This window comes from Sus scrofa, chromosome 3, assembly GCF_054392235.1.
Source record: "Sus scrofa isolate SSC_HxYL_T2T_F1_AM1 chromosome 3, Sscrofa_HxYL_maternal_Yorkshire_Landrace_v2.0, whole genome shotgun sequence".
NCBI lineage: Eukaryota > Metazoa > Chordata > Mammalia > Artiodactyla > Suidae > Sus > Sus scrofa.
In genome coordinates this window covers 47,319,559-47,341,989 of record NC_139385.1, presented here as the reverse complement: position 1 = coordinate 47,341,989, position 22,431 = coordinate 47,319,559, and the positions used below count along the sequence as shown (strand labels likewise).

General features: G+C 62.6%; 1 protein-coding gene and 1 long non-coding RNA gene across 8 annotated transcripts in view; one reads left to right on the top strand and one right to left on the bottom strand.

Moving 5' to 3' along the window:
- The window catches only part of LOC106509720 (uncharacterized), an 85,325-nt gene extending 71,895 nt beyond the window's left edge, over nt 1–13,430 (top strand). Inside the window, exon 15 of the long non-coding RNA XR_014841052.1 lies at nt 13,144–13,430. This is a non-coding gene — a long non-coding RNA (uncharacterized LOC106509720). The remainder of the gene's footprint in view (nt 1–13,143) is intronic.
- The window catches only part of LMF1 (lipase maturation factor 1), a 55,368-nt gene that overhangs the window by 8,149 nt on the left and 24,788 nt on the right, over nt 1–22,431 (bottom strand). For 5 of the 7 annotated variants that reach the window (XM_085018082.1, XM_085018078.1, XM_085018081.1 and 2 more), the window contains 3 exons: nt 20,227–20,375; nt 8,663–8,728; nt 4,088–4,255 (listed from right to left, as the gene is read on the bottom strand). In XM_085018082.1, coding sequence (XP_084874208.1) covers nt 4,088–4,255; nt 8,663–8,728; nt 20,227–20,238 — 246 coding nt within the window. In that variant the 5' untranslated portion in view covers nt 20,239–20,375. Of the gene's footprint in view, nt 1–4,087; nt 4,256–8,662; nt 8,729–10,170; nt 10,462–20,226; nt 20,376–22,431 lie in introns of those variants that run through there. The other 2 variants (XM_085018083.1, XM_085018084.1) reach the window with 2 other exon arrangements.

The following is a 22,431-nucleotide window of genomic DNA, read 5'->3' as shown; positions in this document are numbered from 1 at the left end:
GCTGGGACCTGGAATGTTCCTGTGCAGCAGGACCCCCGAGACCCAGCACTTCTACTGGGGTAAGGGCCCTGAGGACCCCTGAGCGACACCCGGCTTCCCCCACCCCACTCCCCTGCCCTGGTCCTGCCTCGGGCGGGGGGAGAGACTCTGGGGCCCTGAAACAAGCATTTCCCAAATATATCCCCCCAGTCACTCCACCCCAAGCCCAGCCTGGGGGCCCCTGACTTGGAGAACTAGGGTTTACTGGGCAGTTTTGGGGACAGAACCCCATTTCTGATAAAGCAGCAGGTGCCCCAAGGACTTACAGTCCTCGCTCCGGGATTCAGGTCTGCACGTGCCGGCTGTCCCCCTGTGTCGGGGGTGGGTGGGAAGACAGTGTGGGTGGGGTCCTGCGCCCATGAGACGCTGCAGGAGACGCCCCTGAAGGGAGGGGATGGGTATGTGGGGACCCCCCCACCCTGCTGGGCTCCCACAGCCTTGCAGAGGACATGCCTGCTTATAAGCGACTTTCTGAGGCCAGTTACACTGTGACCCCAGCTCCGGGCAGGTCACACGGCTGGTGGAGGCAGCTCTCTGTGCCTGCAGCCATGGTCTTGTCCCCCGGACCGAGGTGACATCACGGATCAGAAAGAGCAGGACGGGCTTGGGGGGGAAGCTGCAGGGTGAGGTGCCTCTCTGCGTGGCCCACGGCCCCTCCAAGGTCTCTCGGCATCAGAGGAGGGGTACGGGGTGGGGGTGGGGTGCCTGTCTGAGAAGACAACGTTTGCCGCTGGAGGCTCTGCAGAACCTTCTGGTACAGCTGTGCAAACCGAGTGTAGGAGGATGTGAGCACGCTCACACCCCCAACCCTCTCCTGAGAAACCAAAAGAAACAAACAGAACCAGGGACCGTGAGGTCACGGGCGCAGAGATGGGAGCAACGCGCAAGCCCACGGGAGCCTGCGCCCCCACACTGCCCGTGGGGGCTGGACATGTGCTGCCGGCCCTCTCTGCCCTGCACTGCGGGGGCCCAGCCCCCGGGGGCTTGAGTCCAGGCCTCTGAGAAGGGCCGAAGCCTGGGCTGGGCCCCACCTTGTTCTAGGTGCGCTACAGGCGGGGCGGTGGGCGTGGGGCACACGCCTGGCGTGTGTCCCCCGGGGCCTTGGGGACAGAAGGCAAGTGCACTGCTGGCCTTGAGGAGCAACGTCCAGAGCCAGGCGTTGGTAGCAAGGCCTCCTGAGGCACCGCTGTGCCCCCTGCGCCCCTGCCATCCAGCACTGTCCACCCAGGAAGAAGACCCAGGACTGCGTCAAGACCCGACCATGTGGCCTGAGCTGCCAGGGGCCGCCTACACCCGAGCCCCCGTGTCTGCGTAGACCCGCGACGGAGGCGCAGGTGCCCTAGGCCGGGGCTGGGTAGCTGCTTCTCATCCTGAAGCACGGCGTCGGGAACAAGGAAGGGCACTTTGGCGGAAGGCCAATGCACCATCTCCCCGTCCTCTGTTCAAGTAGCGGAGCCCCTCCACCTGCAGCACCAGCTCCAGGTCCCTTCGGTTCCATTAAAGCCAGCGTGTGGGCTGCACCCACAGCTCGTGGAAGGTCCCGGGCCAGGGGTCAAACCTGGAGCGAAGCTGCTGGGCCCTTAACCTGCTGCGCCATGGGGGGCTCACTCGGTTATTTTCAAAACTGGACCTCGCTTATTTGGGGAGAGGGCAACGGGTGGGGACAGGTCAGTGCAGGCCCCGGGCGGTCCAAGGCTTGTTGTAAAAGCAGCTCCAGCAGCAGCTGAGCAACGTCCCGTGGCCTTGAGAATGACCCGTGGGCACCGTGGCGACTGCCACGTCTGAGCAGACCCGATTCCCGCTGGGGCTGCGCCAGGTGGGTCCCTGAGGTGCCTGGGGGCCTAGACCACGGGCTATGCAGGCGGAGGGAGGTGGGAGCTGCCAGCGGGGGCCCTCAGATGAGGGGGGACGTCCAGCGTGAGGCAGGGCCCAGGCTGGCAGGCACTGCCACGGATGCCTGAGCCTCTTTGCTTGGGATGACGGGGCCACAAGGCTGAGGTGCGCACGGGGCCTGGCCTCCTGAGGGGTCCCTCAAGGCTGTTGTTGGCAGCAAGGGTTTTGCCCTCCAGCCAAGTCTGGATTTTATGATAAACTGTGGTGCATCCAGACAATGGACTCTTTAGCAATAAAATGAAGAGAGCTCTAAACCCACAGAAAGATGCCAGGAACCTCAAATGCGTGTTACCGAGTGAAGCTGGTCTGCAGAGGCCGCATCTGGGTGACTCCGACCACAGGACATTCTGGGAGCAGCAGACCTCTGAGGACACGAAGACACCAGCGGTTGCCGGGGGCTGGGGGGGGTGGGGAGCCCAGGGAGCCCAGAGGATCTTCCAGGGCAGTGAAATGAGTCTGTATGACGTTAGTTAACAACAAGGGACCAATACCGGCTGCTTAGGTGCAGCAACTGTATGAGGAATGCAAGACGTTCCTGGTGGGGAAGCTGCGGGTGTGTGCGTGTGTGTAGGGAGGTGTGGGAACTCTGCTCACGTTTTCTGTAAATCTAAAATTGTTCTTAAAGAAATTGTTAGTTAGGAGTTCCCGTCGTGGCTCAGTGGTTAACGAACCCAACGAGCATCCGTGAGGACGTGGGTTTGATCCCTGGCCTCGCTCAGTAGGTTAAGGATCCGGCATTGCTGTGAACTGTGGTGTAGGTTGCAGATGTGGCTCGGATCCTGAGTTGCTGTGGTGTAGACTGGCAGCTGTAGCTCCAATTTGACCCCTAGCCTGGGAACCTCCATATGCTGCCAGTGCAGCCCTAAAAAGACAAAAATTATTACTTAAAAACAACAGAAAAATAGAGCTTAAATATCGGCAGCAAAGATAGGTGGGCAAGTAGGGGTGAGGATGAAATCATCTCGTGGCCACGGAGAGACTCCCATTCATGGCACAAGCAAGAATGCGATTTGGTTTAGACCTTCAGTTAGGAAGTGTGTACTGCCTGAGAGAAACAGAGTGTGTAACTTGCTAATTAGGAGAGGGGAAGACTGGGATGAGAAAAACCTCAAAAGAAAGCTAAAAAGAGCAAAAAGAAAATATGAAGATGTGGAAATAAAATGCAAATGCACCAACCAAGATATGTGAACCTCTTACTTAGAGAAAATCAGCCTCTGGAGTTCCCTTGTGGTGCGGCAGGTTAAGGACCCAGCATCGCTGCAGTGGCTTAGGTTGCTGCTGTGGCACACGTTTGATCCTTGGCTGGGAACTTCCACATGCCATGGTTAACACCAAAAAAAAAAAAAAATTGTCAGCCTCCTTGGAGAAGAAATCCTGTCTGTGCTGTCACAAGAGCAACGGAAAGGACTCAAACCAGACTCTGCAGATGTCTAGGCCTGGTGCCCTGAGCAGTTCAGCGGAAAACGGACGCAATGTCCACGTTCTGGTTTGCCACTCAAATTGCCTCCCGAAGAAACGCCGACCCTGCACGTAGCTGCCACAGAAAGGTCAGTGGCCACAAAGAGTCCTCCCAGGCCTGACGGGCACTGGCTCTGTCCTGTTGGCAAGGGTGAGGCCTGGGGCGCGCCCAGCAAGGCCCGTGCGACGGAAAACTCACAACCACGAGCAGCAAAGAGGTGGCAGGTTCCACCCACTAACATTAACACACGCGTGGCACAGGCAGGGTGGCTCTCCCTCGGAGGGCGGAACTGTTCCACATTAGCTCTGGCGTCATTCACCCGAACGAGCACGGCAAGAGAAGCGAGCTTGCAGCCAGTGGCAGACAAGCCATTTGCTAAAGCCTGACACCCATGCACGACGCGAGACATACCGCAAACAAAGAACAACGCCATACGCCACCGCTCCCCGGGAGACAGAAGCTGGAGAGAACCTTAGGTCGAGGCAGACACAACAGACAGGCCGGCAGCCACGCTACCAGCGGGACCCCCACTCCCGCTGCCACTGCACCCGCCGCCCGTCTGGGGCAGCAGCACCAGGAGCAAAGAGGCGGCGGCCACAGGGGCCAGCAGGTCTCGCAACAATAAACACGGCGCACGGGATGCAGGAGCGACGATCCCAGCCTGTGTCCGCTGGGAGCCGACAGGCAGACGCTCACCTGGAACAGGATCTGTAAGGCTCCGTGGAGGATGCACATGGAACGTCCCAGGAAGACGAAGAAGGGGACCACGAGCTCCAGGAAGTGGTTGCTGAGGGTCTCGAAGCGGTGGAACCACCACGGGGAGCGGTGCAGGACGTAGGCCATGGGGTTGGGCACCGGCTGCGTCTGTGGGTTCAAAAGGGGCCCGTGAGCTGCACCCGGAGCACCCGCCCAAAGGCACCCTGGCCCCCGGCCCTCGCCCTGCCGGCCGCCTGGAGGTGAGGTGGGCTTGGGTGGTGAGGGGGATGTCTGGGCACTGCTGCCCGCCCTCCGGCAGCTCACACGCAGCCAAGATGTGTCACTGGACGGGAGCACCAGGCCACGTGTCCTGACCTTCTCCACCCACCTGGCATCCTGTAATTCTGACACCCACCCCTTCAGGGATCCCCAAAGATGTGGCAGCTCAGATGCTGGGGGTATCTATGGTCAGAGCTCTGGGCTGCATGGGTACTGGAGAGCCTCCGAGAAGGGACAGAGCAGGGGCAAGGAGGTGGGACCGCGGGGTGCTCGGGGTCCTGGCCCCACGTGTGTGTTCCTGGCTACAGTCTCCAGGTGTGTGCGGGCCACACAGGTCCCCAAGGTCCGCATGTTGACTCAGCCGTGCTGCCGGCTGCCAGGGCCCAGCACCTCCGCCCTCCCCATACACGTGGCCAGCCACACTCAGAGGGGCCATGGTGCTGACACCATGGGGGCTGGGGCGGCCTGGCGTGGGCGTCCAGCCGCTGGTGAAGGGTGTGTGTGGGCAGCCCTCCGTGCAGAGCCGGCTGCTCCCTCCAGGGCTTTGTGCCCTCTGCACAAACACAGCGCACACACCGCAGCTGCCGTCCACCATCAGCGGGAAAGGCTGGGCCGGGGAGACGGACGGTGAACCAGATGGAGCCACAAGGGTGCCAGTTTGGAAACAGACTGTTCTGCTGACATTGATGGGCTTGCAGCGGACGCGGTTTAGAGCCCAGCAGAAGCAAGTGTCCCCTGCAGCTGCTGCTGGAATACCGACTGCCCCAACCACACGCCCCCAGCCTCGGCAACCGTGGAGCATCTCCCTCTGCCTGCTGGGCCTGACTCCCTCCGATGAGCTGTGGGCGCCAAGGAACCCGGGGTGCGCTGGGTGCGGGGACCCACCAGTCAGGCCTGGGTGCCCTGGAGACTGTTCCCCCCCCGACTCTCCAATGGGAGGCGTCCCCGAGTCGGGCCCAGGGGCAGGGGTGGCAACCTGGGGAGAACTTCCCTAATGACTCACCACTTGGACACCATTTCCGACTCGAAGTTACAAGCCCAGTGAGACACCCCAGCCACCCCGAGTCCCCGTCGCTCCAGTGCCCTCCTCTCGCCATGGTGTCCCTGCGCCTTCTGAGGTGAGCTCTGAAGACCTCGCTCCACGTCTCCCAGGAGCACAGCACAGGGGCGCCCAGATGAATCCACCATCCGCAACCACGGGTCCCCAGAGGCGCCCCCGTTAGAACCCCCCCCCGGGTGTCACTGTCCTGGGAGCCCCCGCCAGTCTGGCTTGTCCACCTGCCTTCATGCATGTCCTCACCCTGTCTCGGCTACACAGGCTCCAGCTTGTGAACGTGGAGCGCGGTTCTGACATGGAGAGGCAGCCCCTCTGGGGAAGGGGGTGCAGGGCTGGGGGCGGCTTGGTGGGGTGTGGGGGGCAGGGTGGTTGGCTGCTCCTGCTCAAAAGCCTACACTTCCCGACGCCAGACCGACCACACAGCAAGGGGCGCCTGAGCGGGGGGAAGCTGTGCTGGTGGTTCACAGCCGCCTCCCTCAACGACACAACGTGGCTGCAGCAAAGCCGTTCCAAATGCTCCAGCTTTTTCTAACAGCAGAAAGTTTCTGGACGCGGTGAGTGGCCCCTGGACAGGACTGCACAGCGGACGGGCCACACTCTTTCCTGGCCGCCCCTGGAATGGTGCCCGGGCGGCCAGCCTGGCTTCCCCCACGTCAGGCCCAGCTCAGGCCCCGCCCTGGTTCTGGCAGAGGGACCAGTGACTCCCCGGGGCTGAGGGCCTCGCCTCTGCTGATGGCCAGAGACAGCACGGAGGGCAAGCTCCCGCCCGCTCACAGACCCGGGGTGCCAGCAGTGCAACGCAGACTCTGAGACGAAACGCCCCAGTGACCTTCCCGCTTGTCGCCCTGCTCCACGACGGGCAGTCAGACCTTCCGGACCCCAAGCGAGCGACTAGAAATGCCAGCAGAGGCTGCCTGCACTTTTGTCAGGTTCCCAGAGAGAAACAGAGCGCGTGGGAATGCCCAGCGCCCGGGGAGCCTCAGCGAGCACCACGCGGCGGCTTGGGGCGGGGGTGCAGGGCAGCGCCCACCACAGCTGCACGCCCAGCTTCTGCTCCAAGGTCGGGCTCTGGGTGCCCTGCAGGCTGGTGGCCCCACGCCGCTGGACACAAAGGCTGCCTCTGTGGGCGCGAGGCTGTGGGATGTGACAAGTAAAGGGAGTGGAAAGTGATTTACGTCCTGGGTTCAAGGTCAGCTCTGCACGTGGGACTTCGGAGCAAAACGAGAGCGTGACTTGCTCACCTTGTTTGGGCACCGACAGAGGGAGAAAGAGGCCGCTTGCAAACGTGTGGCTCCCAGGGCCATGCAGACAGGTCGCCCTGGAGGTGCCCAGGCCGCGTGGACACTCCCTTACAAGCAAGCAGTTGAGGCGTGGGCTACAGGCTCAGCGACACGGCCAGTGCAGAGCCTGGAGGTTCCCGAGGCACGCAGGACTCCGGAGGGAAGAAGGTCGGACCCTGATCCACCTGCTCGGAGCAGAGGCCTTGGGAGCGCGAGGTGGCTGCTGAGGGCACGGGCCTCTTGAAGCCGCCGGGACAAGATGCGAATGGCTGCTGTGCTCCCCCACCTCCCGCCGTCTGACGGCCACCGGCTGTGAAAAGCCATCCAATGAGGCCACTCCAACCTGCTCGGCCGCGTCTGTCTGGCTTGTGGCACCTGACCAGTGTGCCTCTGAGCCGAGGGCTGAACCGCCTGCAGCGAGGCCCTCACGCTCCGGGGAGCAGCCCTCACGATGGGACCAGACACTCCCTGTGGCTGAGGGACATCTGCTGGGCGCTCTGGTCTGGCCGCTGAGGACAGAGGCAGCATAGGCCGCCCACGTGGAAATCAAAGCCCTTGTGTCCCCGCTTCTCGCTTGTCGGGAACAGGCTTCAGCCACCAGGACCTTCTCTGGGCCCCAAGGGGCAGATTCGGCTCCTCGGGGAAGGGGGGACGCAGGGACGGGGCAGCCCAGGGCTGTCAGCAGAGCTACGGGCAGAGTTCGTGGTGGAGCGGAAGCAGCAGGAGCCCTCGTCTCAGCTGAGGGCTCCTCCCCTGCTGCTCGGCTCCCTCCCACAGGCCCCACTGTTGCTGCAGCCACAGCTGAGTGTCCAGGTCACCCAGGACAAGCCACTTCAAAGGGGTGACGGCGGCTTTGCGTCTGCCAGCCGCACGAGGGGTTCCTCCCGACATCGCTGGGGATCCTCGTGCCGATTCCGTTTGCAAAGCGGCGCTGAAACAGGACCCCATGGAGGAAAGGCTTCTGCTGCAGGAAGGGGTTGGGGCTACCGTCCCTCCAAAGGGCTGTGCCCTGAGCCGCCCCCCACGCTCTGGGACAGCAGGCCTGTGACACCATGGCCTCCATGGCCACTCTCATCTCTGAGCGTCAGACCGCAGTCCCTGGTCCTCAGTGGGCGGAGACCCTTCTAGAACGTTGGCTCCCAGTGGCCCTGACCTCCCACTCCACGGACATCACAGCCCGTGGGCCTTGTCCCCAGGACCCGGCCCTGCCCACCACTGCCCAGATCCTCCAGGGCTGAGGGGCCAGGGCTTGCAGGGCCGCCCGGCGTGCAGCTAAGTCCACGTCCCGGCCAAGACGCACGTGGGCGAGAGCTCTTCAGGCCGCTCTTCTCGCCAAGACCCCTCCTCTGACCTGAAGCAGGACTTGGGCCCAGGAGCTGGACGGCTGCCCTTTGGGGAGCGCGGTCCTCACAGGCTGTCAGGACCGGGTTGAGCAGATGGCCCTGGGGGCTCACGGGTGGGCCCAGGGCAGCACAGAGGGCCCTCGCAAAGCCCACGGGGCCCCGCCCCACCTGCCGAGCTGCAGACATCTCCCCTCCAATGCTTTCAGGGGGAAACACTGGCTCTGGGACCCAGGCAGGGACGTGGGTCCTTGGGCAGGAGAGAAGGGAACCGGGGCTGGGGGACCTGGGACCAGTGGTGGCAGAAGGGAGGAGAGCAGGTGGGCTCGGAGCAAGGAAGACCACACCTGCCTGACAGGCAGCCCTGGGCCCAGAAAGCTCTGGCCTCGAGGATACCGCAGAGGGACCCCGTCCCGCCAGCCGAACAGGCGGGACCCTCTAGAAGCCACCTGGTCGCTGGTCCCTGCCTGGCCCCAGAGCACGGGATGCAGGAGGACGTGGGGATGAGCGAGCTGCGGCCCTCAAGGCTGCGTGTGCGCAGGGGGCCGGGTCCCTGGACGTGGATGGTGCACTTGGCCGGCGCCCACACCCGACACCGCCGCCCGGCCGCACCACTCACCTCATAGTGGAAATCCATGCAGGTGAGGTCCCGCCAGCACCGGTCCCCCCGGATCTTGATCAGGCCCTGCCGAAAAGACGGAGAACAGAAACCAGCGCGTCACCGGAGGAGTGAGGCCAAAGAAAACCCAGACAAAGGGTCAGGAGAGGCGCGTGCGGCTTCTGAGGACAGACAGCAAATGCAGGCGTTCCCGTCGTGGCGCAGTGGTTGACGGATCTGACTAGGAACCATGAGGACGTGGGTTTGACCCCTGGCCTCGCTCAGCAGGTAAAGGATCCGGCATTGCCACGAGCTGTGCCATAGGACGCAGATGTGGATCGGCTGCGGCGTGGCTGTGGCTGTGGCTCTGGTGCAGGCCGACGGCTGCAACTCTGATTCGACCCCTAGTCTGGGAACCTCCACATGCTGTGGATGCGGCCCTAAAAAGACAAAAGAAAAACCCCCAAACCCCTACAAATGCAGGTGAAAAGAACACTGCTTCCTCTCCCCAAGGTCAGGCCCCCGCTGTCTTTAAAACCCGCCTTTTAGACTGAGCATCACCGCCCAGCACGGTCGCGAGGCTTCAGACACTGCAGAGCACGTGACCGTCACCAGCGACGTCTGCAGACGCCAAGGAAGATGTGGGAAGGGGCAGCGTCCCGGCTGCCAGGGTGACAGACCCCGGGAGCAGCCTGCGCACAAGCGTCTTGGCAACTCTGAGCGTCCCTCGCCGTGCAGTGGCCGTCAGGCCACCTGTGGGCGCAGGGGGGACGGTCAGCTCACATGTCTGCCTCCCACCTGCCCACTCAGTCCCTCAGTCAGAAGCAAGCCGTCCCCAACAGGAGTAAAACTGCTGCTCTAGGTGCAGAGATGTGGCCCCAAGGCCCGTCCCAGGACGGCTGGGCTGGAAGGTGGGAAACCGCGTCACAAAGAAACAAAACTCGTGGTTGTGGTCTCTGCAGCCGCAGTGGCTCCAGGCAAGTGCCCTCAGCTTCGCCCCTGCACCCACGGGGTGTCCAGGGCGCCTTCCTCACAGGAGTCGAGTCATGGCCCCCAAACACCCTCACAGCCACAGGGCGACGCTAGTGCTGGGTTTGAAAGCAGCTGAAGCTCTGGGCCGGGATGGGAGGGTGGCGGTGGACAGGGCCTCTGCAGCCGCATGGCCAGCAGGGCGGATGACCGTCCAGGATGTGAGACACGTCCCACTCGGGACTTGTCTGGATATGGAGCCAAGGATGGGCTGAGAGAGCAACCAACACCCGGCCTGACCCCTGGGAGGGTGGGGGTGGCACGGACGCAGCGACACCCCAAGGAGCAGGGCCGAGAAACCACAGGGAAGTTGGGGAACTGTGTGGCAGCCACACTGTGAGCCCGGGGGACCGCGGTCAACACCAGTGCTTGCCGTGCAGCTGGTCATGGAGGGAGCCACTGCCCGCTTCCGTGTCCACCCCTCTGGGGGCTGGAACCCGCATGTCACGGGAGCCTGGCGGCGCTGGCGGAGGGGCCGCCTGCTGTCCGTAGAGACTCACGGGATGGGTCACTCTGAGACGCGGGCGGTCGCGGCTCTGGGGGACTGGGTTTGCTTGGGTCACTGAAGTGCAAGGAGCCCACTTCCGCTGGGGACCCGCTGGGCGCAGTCGCGGACGCGTGGAAGACAGCCCTTCCGGGAGCTAGGCGTGTGCCTGGTGCGGATGAAGCGCAGCTTCGGGTGAAAACGTGCCTGCTCGCTGGGCAGGAAACGCAGCCCCTGTCACACGACACTCCCCGTGAGCGCGGGCTCCCTACCGCCTTCGGAACCCGGGAGGGGTTCTCTTTGGAGACTCAAACCAGGCAAAGAAGAAAAAAAACAAAATAATTAAAATGTCATTCAAATTCTAAGCTGATATGAGCCACTTAAAAGTCTGAAACATTCTTCTGGGAGCAGAGAATAATTACATTCCTCCATCTACTGACTTCTCTCCACAATGCAGATGTCAGATTTTCCACGGATTTTTTTTTCTTTCAGAGTAAGTGTCAAAGGAACAAAGCCTCCTTTGAGCCTTTTTCAGCCCAAAATTAATCGCAAAAAAATGGCACAGACAGGCCAGTAAGGCACCGAGTGACCTATGGCCATGCACACCACTCCATCGCCCGGCGAAAGGGAGGGTGCCAGGACGCGGGAACATTCCGGGCGACCTGGGGGGCCGTGCAGGCAGCGGGTGGGGACTGGCGTCCAGGGGGCACGGAGCAGCTTTTCTCTGAAGCTCACACTCCGAGAACACACTTCTTAAACTCTCCCACTTGCAGATGGGAAAAGCCAGGCCTTGTGTCACAGAAATAGCCTCGGTTTCTGTAACGCTGCACAAATGCCATCACACTCACGGGGGCGGGGGCTCCTGGGCCTGTGGTGGGAGGGGGGCCTTGGGGTCTCAAGCCAGAGTGGCCCTGGCAGTGCCCCCACTTTACACACACACGGCCCCCGGTCTCTGAGTGTTGGAATCTTGGTCTGCTCTGGAAATCCCTTCCTCCCCGTGAACACAGGCCACGAGGCCTTTTCCTCAAAGGACACGCTTCCTGGGCCTGCCTGGGAGCCGTGGACACCGAGAAAGGGTCTGCAGGTGTGGCTGTTCTCCCTGAGCTGTGACCCTCCCATTCCGCTGCGACCCCGGGCTCTGCAAGCAGGTGGAGGGGACCCCGTCCCCGGGCACGTGATACCTTCAGCGCAGCTGCTCTCGGCTCCCACCCGCGTCTCACCTGAGCGCACACTGGCCTGAGGGCTCCCAGGACCAGCCGTCCCCATATCCTCCCAGCCCGGCCAAGCCCTTCTCTCCAGGTCGGGGCAGGGCCCACACCTCCTGACTCCAGGGTGTGAGTAGGTGGAAATCTAGCACCAGAATCCATCAGGGACGTTGGCACACGCAGGGGGCAGGTACCGCGTTGGCAATGGGGGGGTCCTCGGGGCTGAAACACGCAGTGAGAGAGAAAAACCGCTCATGCTGTGTGTGGAGTTGCGCTGAGTCCACTCCCCGAATCCTGGAGAGCGCGCCTGTGAAAAGGGCCAGGGCCGCGGGGAGCCCGGGAGAGGGGCTGGCGGGTTTCAGGCCCCAGGCACGGCCCCCGCCCCGGCTGCTCTGAGCCAGGCACCGAGAGCCACACAGGGTGCTGGGCTGGGGCAGGGCTGTGCTCATGCGATAGAGCAAACCAGGACCCGGGCTCCCCTTAGTGAGTGGGGATCCCAGGACCTGACAGGCTCACCAGGAGGTGGCCATGAGGACGCCTGCTTGACACATCACGGGGGAGGCCTCACACTCATCTGGCAGCACTGCTGCAGCCCCATGCAGCCAGCATCCCTCCCAGAGGCTCCCAGGCGGCGCGGGCAGCGAGGTGGAGCCCCGCGGAGCACCAGCGGACCCGGGCGCGCCGCAGCGCTGGACCCCAAGGGTGGACCCCGCCAGAGCCTCTGTGAGGAGGGGTCAGTGGTCTGCACAGCCACCCCGCCCTCCAGGCCAGGGCTGGGGCGTGCAGGTTTAGCAGAGCTGCCGCTCACAGGGGCCACACGGGAAAATACCGGCCTCTTCCGGCAGAGGGTTGATTCACGGAAGGCAAATGCACACCCGCAATGCCCAGTTCCAGGCGCGCTGACGACTGCGTACGGTCAGGCGTTCGCCCAGAACGGGACGCAGGATTCCGGCCCATCCCAACACCCCCCACCCCATCCCGTGCTCTGTGACCGCGTTCCGGGCAGCGCCCCTGCCGCTGGCTAGGCTGCCTTGCCCCCCTCCCCCGGTCGGCTCTGCCTGGGCGCCCGGGGTTTTCACCCCGACGGCCGGTGCCTGCAGCCTCCAGGCCAACCGTGGCTGCCTCGGAGGCTGGCGCCCAGCCCGGCCTGGCCCACGAACGCCCTGGAGGCTTCACATCCGTGCACGGGGCCCAGGGCTGCCGTTGCGTGTGCAGACCGGCCTCTGCGTGGACACAGGTTTCCGTGCAGGAAACTGGCCAGAGCGTGTCTGCACCACTCGCACTGCCAGGAGTCCCGCGGCCGGCAGACCCTCCCCGCCAGGTGCCTGTCGGGCACACGCAGCCGCAGCTCGCGGACTCGCGCCGGGGCCGGTCCTCCCCCGGTGACGCGGAGGAGCTGCAGGTTCTAAAGGTGAGGTTCCGGCTGAACCTGCGCCCCGAAAGTCTTCGCGGTCTGGGGGTCGCCTGTTGGTTTTCGTAACGGCGCATGTGACGATGGAAAAATCTACTGTCAACGAGGTCGAATGTGCTGAACGTTGTCTTCAGTGGTTAGCGCTTTTTTGTGCTCTGTCCCAGACATCTCTGTCCATCTCAAGGGAGCTGTATGCCTGTCACTCCCCAAACTTGGTGGCTCTGGACGTCATGTTTGTAAATAAAAGAGACTCCGGGCTGCCCTCGGGCTCTGGCTTGGCACCTCGGCGGAAACGCAGCCTCTGCGTCTGCCTGGGTCTGCTTCTGAGAGGCTTCTTTTACATCTTCCAAGAAGTTCTTGCTTTTGCTTTTAGGTTGAAGTGATGACCCATCTCAGACGAGAGGTGGGGACAGACGAAGCCATGGTCGGAGCCCACTTGCTTCTTCTGCGTAGACATTCTGCCAGCACAGTCCGTGAGCCGTGCACCTCGCTCCCGCCGATGTGGCACCGCGGCGGGCGTGGGCGACGGCCCCGCTGTGCGGCTCCATCGGCCGCTCCCTCCCAGTCCTCCCGCCCCTGGTTTAGGGCAGTAGCACACTTCGGCTTCGAATAAAGCTGAAAAGTCAGGAGGGATCCGTCCTCCGACTTTGTTTTTCAAGATCCTCTTTATTTCTATGTAAATTTTAGAATCAGCATGTCAGGTTTCCAAAAAAGCCTGTTGGGAGTTTGACAGGCATCGCCTCAAATCCACACATACATCTGGGTCACGCGACACCCCCAGGCCAAGGCAGTCTGCGCCCCGTGGATACCCTGTGAATGCGGCCCGTCTCCTCATCTGTGTGGGTCGCAGACTCACATCAGCAGTGTTTACAGCTCTACCACGTGGCTCACACATGCCCATCATCTGTTAAGAGGTATCTGAGGGCTCTGATGCGATGGCAGGAGTGCTTTCCAAATTTTACTTTCGAACATGTCAGCAGTGTGTGAAGCACAGTCTGTCTCTCACGCTGACTTTGTCTCCTGCAACCTTTGCTAAATTCCCATATTCACTTTAGCAGCTGCTTTTTCTTTTTAATGGTCACACCCACCGGAAGTTGCTGGGCCAGGGACTCAATCTACAACCACAGTCACAACCTATGCCACGGCTGCTCGGGGCTGGGGATTGAACCTGCGCCTCCAGAGAGACCCGAGCTGCTGCGGCCGGGTTCTGAACCCCCTGCGCTATGGCGGGAACTCGGAGGTTAAGGTCCACATGCACACGTCGTGTCTGTGAACAGATGCGCTTCGTTTTCTGGGCAGTCTTTATGCCTGTCTCGCTCTCGTCTCGTGGCGCTGGGACGTCCAATTTGGTGTCAAGAGCCGAGGCCACAACAGACACCAGGCTGGTTCTACCCGCATGCGACTGCTTTCGTGGCTTTCACCCTCTGGCCGCCTAGGAAGCCCAGTCTAACGTGGCCTCAAGGGGACGCTGCGCTGTACCACATGCTTTCAGCACCTGCTGAGACAATGAGACGGTCCTTCAACCTTGTTCCGTCGCCACAGGGAACCGCACTGATCGAGCTTTAACTATTAAACCACCCTGCCTTCCGGACACAAACTGCGCCGCTCTTACCGCCAGGTCGGACGCGCCAGGATTTTGCTGGGTCTGTGTCTTTGCTCATGAGGAATGCGGCGTCTCTTCCCCGCGGTCCCCTCCTCAGCAGATTCTGGTGTCGCTCTCACACCGTCATGGCAGACAGTTTGGGAGGCGATCCTGCCTCCGCCGAGGGCCAAGGGCTCGTGTGGGACGCTAGCGCTTCCTCTTTCATGTCTGAATTCCCTGGATTCTGGGCCTGCACTTTCTTCCCAGCAGCGGGGCTGACAAAACTCTCTCATTGACTTGACTCAGCAGACGCGGAGCTGCTTTGGCGTCGTTTCCTTCTCTCGGTTTCACAAAGCCGCATTCGTCAAGGAACTTGTCCCTTTCATCGATGCTGCCAAACTAACAGGCCCCAGACCTTCATGGCATCCAGGGGTCATTTCGGCAGGCTCTCCAGGGCGCCCGCCGCCCTGTGGAGGAAGTGTTCTCGTGGGCGCTCTTCAGTCACGGCCCGGCTGTGGCTCCTGGCCTGAAGACGGTGGTGCTGTGGGCCTGAGCCGGCCCCGAGTCTCGCACAGGCTTCCCTGGTGTGCTCACAGGATGGGACAGTCTGCGCGCAGCACTGAGCAGCCGGGCCCCTGCTGCTGGCCGAGAAGGGACCCGAGGCCACCGCCTGCAGCCTGCCCAGGTATGAGAGGAAACACACTTTTGTGCCCCGAGGCTCAGTGCCCCCTCTGATGGCACAACCCCTCCGTTCTGCCACACAGACACGACCCGCGCCAGCCGCAGCGAAGATGCGCTCATCAGGAGATGCGCTGACCCGGCTGCAGTTTTGCTCAACGAGAATTTAGGCTGTTAAGTGCTTGACGCCTCAAGTGCGGCGCAGCAATAACCGAGTACCAGGAGAGATGCGGACAGAGACACCGGAAGAGCCGTAGTGAGACCAGCGGGAACACACAGGGCACGCGCGTGGAAGCCGTCCTGGAGGGGAGGGCCCATCCCTCGATGTCCAGCCGCAGGGCAGCCCCCGCTTCCCGGCTCTGAGGACTCAGGAGGCCTTCACCGCCCGTCTCTTCTCCGGGGCAGCACTTACACCAGCGTGGGCTCTTACAAGGAGGGAGAGTCGCCCGCGTGGCCACCTGACAGCCACGTGCCTGCACCCCTGGAGCCAGGCTGGAGGGACGTGCAGAAAAGAGACAGGTGTCGGGTCTTAAACCCCCCAGGGCTCAGCCTGACCCCCAAGGGGGCGCCCCCTGGCATCGTCCAGGTCTGAGAACTCTCAGCAGGCAAGACACTGGCTCAGCCCCCAGAACCTCAGCCGCCGAGGGCAGTCCATGCAGGACCGCCTGTGAGGCAGGGGAGAAGCCTAGGGACCAGGGCCGAGGGCTCCGGGGCACAGACAGGTGTTTAACACGCTCTGGGTGAAAAGTCTGGCCAGTTTAAACACAGCTACGAAAGCCGAGATTGAGAGGAAAGGGAACTTTATCTCTCAAGCCTCACTAAAGGGCTTAAGCACAGTGACAGGGACGCCCACACTGCCTACCATTTTCTGCAGGTGACAAGGTCCCCACCTCGGTGGGACTGAAATCCCAGCGTCCGGGACACCTCCTAGTCCCGTGGGCAGGCCCAGAGGACCCCACGCAGCTGGGCCTTTGCTCCAAGGACGGAAGCGGGCCTGGTCCGCCCTCAGCCACAAGAATCGCTGACTCCTCGCTGCTGTTGGCCAGACCCACGTGTGGTGCAGCGGGATGACCTGAATCCCGGTTCCAATCATGCCCATGCCGTGACCGCCCTGCACTCCGAGGCCTGCGTGGGACAGTTCGGGGGCTGGACGTCACTGCTATGTCAGCAGGAAGGAGAAACTAGATGAGCATGTCCACGGCACAGGCCAGACCTACAGCTGCTGGGAGGGCGGGCAGGCGGGCATCTCTGCGCTCTGTGGGCCAGTGTGCCACCTCCCGAGGCGCCGCTGAGGTGGCCTCTTGTTAGGTTTCAGGAAACAACCCCTGTCCTATTCTGAAGGTGCAGCTGGGGGGGCTGCTGTGGGTGCATTAGCCTGAGTCACCCCTACCCCACAGCCCAGGCACAGCAGCTCCTCTGGGTCCGTGGCCACATGCTGGCTCTGCTGGGTCCAGAATCGCACCTCTATGAAAACTCCCTAAGGCTCTTCAGGCTTTGGATATTCCTGCAGTGCCGCCGTATGTATGGTGGTGGGTCTGTACATACACACACACACACACACACACACACACGCATGTATATATAGTCTTTTCGGGGCCACACTCACAGCAGATGGAAGGTCCCAGGCTGGAGATCGAAGCGGAGCTGTAGGCACCGGTCTATACCACAGCCCCACAGCAATGGAGATCCGAGCCGCGTCTGCGACCCACACCACGGCTCACGGCAACACGGATCCTTAACCCACAGAACGAGGCCGGGGACTGAGCCTGCGTCCTCGAGGATCCTCGTCTGATTCGTCTCCACTGGGCCGCGACGGGAACTCCGCGCTGTGTTTTAAACCTTGCTTTTTCCAACAGCTCTTGCTGGCCCGTGGAAACACCCTGACTCTGTCTCGGGCCTGGAGGCCTGCACTCTGCTAAGCGCGCTCACTGGCTCCGCGGGCCGTCAGGACCTCTGCACACGAGACCGTTGCCCCCGTGGACACAGATGCTGTCGCCTCTTCTGCTCAGTCCAAGGGTTTTCGTCCCCTTTGCCTGCTTTACCGCGTGAGCCACGGTCTCCCTCTCGCTGTCGCCTGGATGTGGCGGCGGCCAGCACCTTGCTCCCAGTCAACAGAAAACCCTTCCTTCCTGCCCGTCCAGTGTGGCGCCAGCCGTAGGGGCCGTGCGGTGAGCTCTCATCAGGCTGAGGAGGCTTCCTTCCGTAGCCAGTCGGCTGAGACGGTTTCCTGCTCCTTCGACTAACTGCGAGATTCTGTCCCAGGCTCGCAGGGGCAGCTGCATCATTTCTCTCTCCGTTGCCTCTGGCGCCGAAGTGAACTACAGCTGCCAGACCTTGCGTTCTGGGGAGCACCCTCCGCAGCTGCTTCTGCCTCGCACGGACTCCGCAATCATTTGCTACGAATCCTTTAATTCTCGGTCTGCGCTCTGGAAGGACCCGGTCACTTCCCTCTCTCGAGAGGCCTCTGTCTTCGCCGGCCTCAAAGGCTGAGCTCGAAAGGGCTCCCTCCCCGTCTCTGAATGTGTGTGTGTAGGGTCTGCATCGCTGCTTCTTCGCATGTTGAATGAAGCCCGGCGGTGAGGTCGTCTGGGCGCGGAACTTTCTCAGGGGCAGCTGCTTTCTGTTTGTTTGAAGGACTCAGTTTCTCAAACAATCCCCACCTCCCGCCCCCACCTGTGCCCGTGCCAGCAACCTCGTCTCCCTCCTCCACGTGCACAAAGTGGCTCATGCTTTCTCTTCACTTTTTATTTTGAAAAGACCTTAAGACTTCAGAAAAGCTGTAAAAACAGCATGGAGACCCTGTACGTGTGTCACTACTATTTCGACCCTATTCAAATGCCACCAGCTTCCACTCACTGACAACGCGCAGCGGCCCCTCAGGCTTTGGCTGAAAGTAAGGCTGAGACTCAACCCGCTAGTCAGGGAGTCTGAGGAGCGTCCCAGTGCTGGGACTCGTCTGACGTTTTCTCAGATCAGAGGACGCCCTGGGGACAGAAGTGACGCCATGTCTCACAGCTCCTTCTCTGCACAGACCCCGCCTCTGTGCACCAGCCTTCTGCTCCCCGCAGGGCCAGGCAGTTGAGAGCTGGGCTCCAGTGTCCCTCTCGGCCCCCCCATGCCCTGTCTGCCATCTGGGACGAAGACAGCTGTGTCACCGTGTGTCCAGTTTCCAGCTGCTCCCAGAGCAGGGCAGCCCGGTGCCACCTCTAGAAGAGCTGACGGCACCCCAGGTGCCCGGGGGCCAAGGCCGTCCAAGGGCACAGCCGTGTCCCTTCCTTCTGCTCAGGCTCCAACTCCGCCTGGCCTGGCCTGGGTCCCCCAGAGGCTGGGCTCTGAAAGGACCCATCCGTCCCCAGATGTGAGGCACTGCCAGAGGCCACAAGAGAAGAGGGCCACCTCGTCACCCTCCCTGGCCGGCCAGCTCCACGCTTCTGCTCCCAGAGGAAGCCTGAGGGCACCCAACATCCAGGCCAAGCCGACTAACTGCAACTCTGAGCGCACCTGACGTGTGGGTGCGGCTGGGCCAAGAGTCCGTCGAAGCGCTCTGAACGGTGCCTTGGACACACGAATGACTCGCCGCCTCTGGGAGGTGTCGTGGGAGTTTGTTCAGCCTCGAACTGTGCGCAGAACGGCCTGTCAGCTCCGCCAGCCAGGCCTCTGCCCCCGGTTGGGCCGGCGCTCCACCCGGGAACTTCGTTTACGGGTCCCACCCAGGGAAGCTGCCATCGCAGGAGGGTCCCCCAGTAAGTCCTTAGAGACGCTGCATGCACATGTGTGCTCTTCAAAGCCAGCGGAGAGGGCATCTGAAACTGGGTCCTAGACGGACAGGGACCTACAGCCTTGATGCTGAGAACATTTGTACGGCGAGCAGACATCTCCCAGGCTCAGGTTTCAGCAAAAGGAGCTCAGAGAGCCACTCCTGTCCTCCTCGTGGAGACGTGGGCTCATGGAACTCAGCGCACTCCACGGCAGACCCTGGACGCACGACCACCCGCACGGGGCTTCCAGGCCCTGGAGCCGCTCGCTCACCAACTACACACCCGTCCACCCTCCCATCCCAGATGGGCGCTCTTGGGGCTGCCCCTGGGGCCCCGGTCACACAGCGCAGATGGGCAGTTAACCCAACCACGGCCACGGCCCAGGTGCCCGGGAGGGAAGCCCGTGAGGGGGCGCCGAGGGCCCTGAAAGGAACCCGAGGACTCCCGTCCCGCTCAGGGGCCAGCATGTCCCCTCCACAGAGCAGACGCTGCTGCGCACCAGCTGAGAGTGGCACTGGCCAGGGTGTAGGGCGGTGGGGCAGCAAGACGGGCTCCCACTGTTCAGGTGCGGCGGGTGGGGGGGGGTCGTCAGGCAGGGCAGCGCCCCGCAGCGCAGGTCCAACCGCACGGCTGACGAGGGCCGGGGCGGCCCGTGGCGCTAACGACGTGGAGGGAAAAGGACAGCACGGGAGGACCAGCTGCGCCCGCCTGAGCCAGAAGGGCCCCGGCGGGTCGGGAGGCCCCTCAGGCAGCAGGGGCACGTGCCACACGGCCCCCTGCTCTGCGGGCATGCGGGTCTCCCCGCGAGGAACAAATGAAGGCAGAGAGGTGCTCAGCTTGTCCAGACGATGAACAGACACGAGGGTTTTATGACGACTCCAGGGCAACAAGCAGGGCAGAGGTGGAGGAAGAGCGCGTGAAGCCGCCAAGCCGTTGGCCCAGGGCCCACCTCCGTCCCGATTTCGTTTCTGACAAACTCGAAGGTGCACTTAAACCCGAGACATGCAGGGTCCTTGGCGGCACGGAAGGCGGGCGCCAGGGGCGGGGAAGAGGACGCCCAGGGCTGAGCCGCACCCTGACCCCAGACCCCACGGTGTCCGTCCGGGAGAGACAGACGGGGAGCGGGGAGCGCCAGGCCTCGCTGGGGCGGGAGGCCGCCGCCGCCACGTCCTGACCCGCCAGCCTGCTTCCCGATGTCCGAGACGTTCCTCGCGTGCTGGGGGCTGGGGCTCCCAAGTTCCCCCGAGAAAGGACTCACGCCCCGGCTGTTTCCCACAGCAGCCCGCCGGGCCGAGGGGCCAGCAGGGCATCGGGCACTCAGAGACGGGCCTCGGGTATCGCGGAAAGTGACGGAAGGCATGACAGCGAAGCAGCGAGGCAGTGGCTTCTTTTTACAGCATTTCCCTCCAAATACGATGAATAAAAAAGCTCAACTTACCGCTCCGAGCATGATTCTGAAAATCAGCCACCGAAAACCCCACAGAACAATCCGGGACGTGGGGGTGCCCCTGGGCAACGGGGACAGTGTCCAGAGAGGGCACAGGAAAATCCCCAGGAAGCCTGTCTCCAGGAGCTGGGACTCCCATCCTGAAACGAGGGCAGCAGAACAGAGGACGTGTGAGCAGCAGCCACGGCAATCTCGGCAGCACCCCGACCTGCCTTCGCAGGGACGGACGGCTCCGGGACACAGCCCGGGGAGCCCCCGCGGCTCAGACCACGGCTCCTGCCCTTCGCAGGGCACCCCCCAACCATGGCACAGCCCTGGAGCATTCGCCGGGGTGGACATGGGCACAGAGGAGGCCAAGGAAGCCAGATGTGAGGTGCTGAGCAGACGGCGGTCCCCTCCGCCCGAAGTCACCGCACAATGCCTGCCTGGCCCCGGCCGAGGGGCACCAGTCACTCCTCCCGCTGGGGAGCCCACAAGACACAGGCAGGTGTGCGCAGCAGACCCGAGTTCTGCTTCCGACAGTGGAGACGGCTCTCAGGCTGTGTCGCCCGGAACGGGGAGCTGCTCGCAGGCTGGGTCAGGCCGGCTCTCAGTGGGGCCTGCCCCTCGCCCTTGGAGCCCATGCTGACAAAGCTCAGACACAATGGGCCGCGGCTGACGCCTGACACAAGGGCACACGCTCCACGGTCCCACATCGGTTCCAGAACGACTACACTGACGCGGGGAAAGGAAATCAGATCTGGCCCCCTGGGGGGGTCGTGGGGGTGCCCACGGGCCAAGACGCACACAGAGCACCTTCGGGCCTGTGCGTTTCAGTGTTTTGTAAAGCTCGTCCTCGAAAACCCAGAGAGACCTAAACGAACTCTGAACCCGTTTTCAGGCCAGTTGTGTAGACGCTGACGTGGGCAAAGTGCTCTGAGACGCGTCCAACATTAAGGTCAGGAAGACACAGGTGACGACACCAGCAGGGCCAAGGGCCAGTGGCGGGCGTGAGGGTTTACACCGTGCACTGGCTGACGTTTTCCACAGTTGGAACTTTTTTTTTTTTTTTTGTCTTTTTAGGGCTGCATCCATGGCATGTGGAGGTTCTCAGACTAGGGGTTGATCAGAGCTGTAGCCACCGACCTCCACCCCAGCATCGTGGGATCTGAGCCGCATCTATGACCTACACCACAGCCTGGCCAGATCCGAGCCGTGTCTGCCACCTACACCACGGCTCACGGCGACGCTGGATCCTTAATCCACTGAGTGAGGACAGGGATCGAACCCAAGGCCTCATGGATCCTAGTGGGGTTCGTTAACCACTGAGTCACGACAGGAACTCCCTGAAACATTTTCACAATAAAACGTGGAGCTACTCTTGGGTTCCATGAATTCCCGAAACTCGGTCCCTGAGCAGTTCTGGAGAGGAGCCGGTGAGACTGTGGCAAAGCAGCACCCAACAGCAGCAGGGTGACAGCAGGGGTGACGCTGAGGGGGGCTCCCTGGGCTTGAGGCCTTTGCCAAGCTGCCAGCCTGCACCCTGCACCACCCAGAGATGATTCCAGAAGCAGAAAGAAGCCCGGACATCAGGGAGGGGTGCCCTGGGGAGGGAGCTAAGCGAGGTGGGCGGAGGAGCCCACAGGACTCCAGGCTGTGGCCAGGCCCCGGCTGGCTGTGGGGTGGGGTGGGGGTCGGAGAGGAAAGCAGAGCCACCATGCCGCCCTCCCACGGGGACCCAGCATGGGACGCCCACACAGGCTCAGCCAGCCTCCAGGCCCTGCACCCCGCCAGCTTCCCACAGACACCACAGAGAGGAAGCAGGACGCGTCCATGCGGGGAGATCGCAGGCACCGCCCGTCGCCCATGAGGTCCAGGTCTCATCCCACCCGCGGGGCCGGCCAGCCTGTGCGTCACACCCCGCTTCCAACACCGGCCTCGCGTCTCGATGGGAAGAAGCGGACTTTGCTCCTCAGGAGACAACCCTGCCGGCTTTATCTCGAGGCCACTTCCATCACACGGCTCCCTTCACATGTGGTCTATGACGGCGAACACACGTGCAGACAACGTGGGCTGAGCGGACTTAACCGCAGCTGCTTCCGCTCTGAGGACGGACGGCCCCGGGTCCTCAGTGCCAGCCTTCCTCTGCTGGCGGTGGGAAACCTCGGGGGCCGCGAGGCCAGTGCCTGAGGCCCCTGCTGGCTCCGAGAGCAGGGC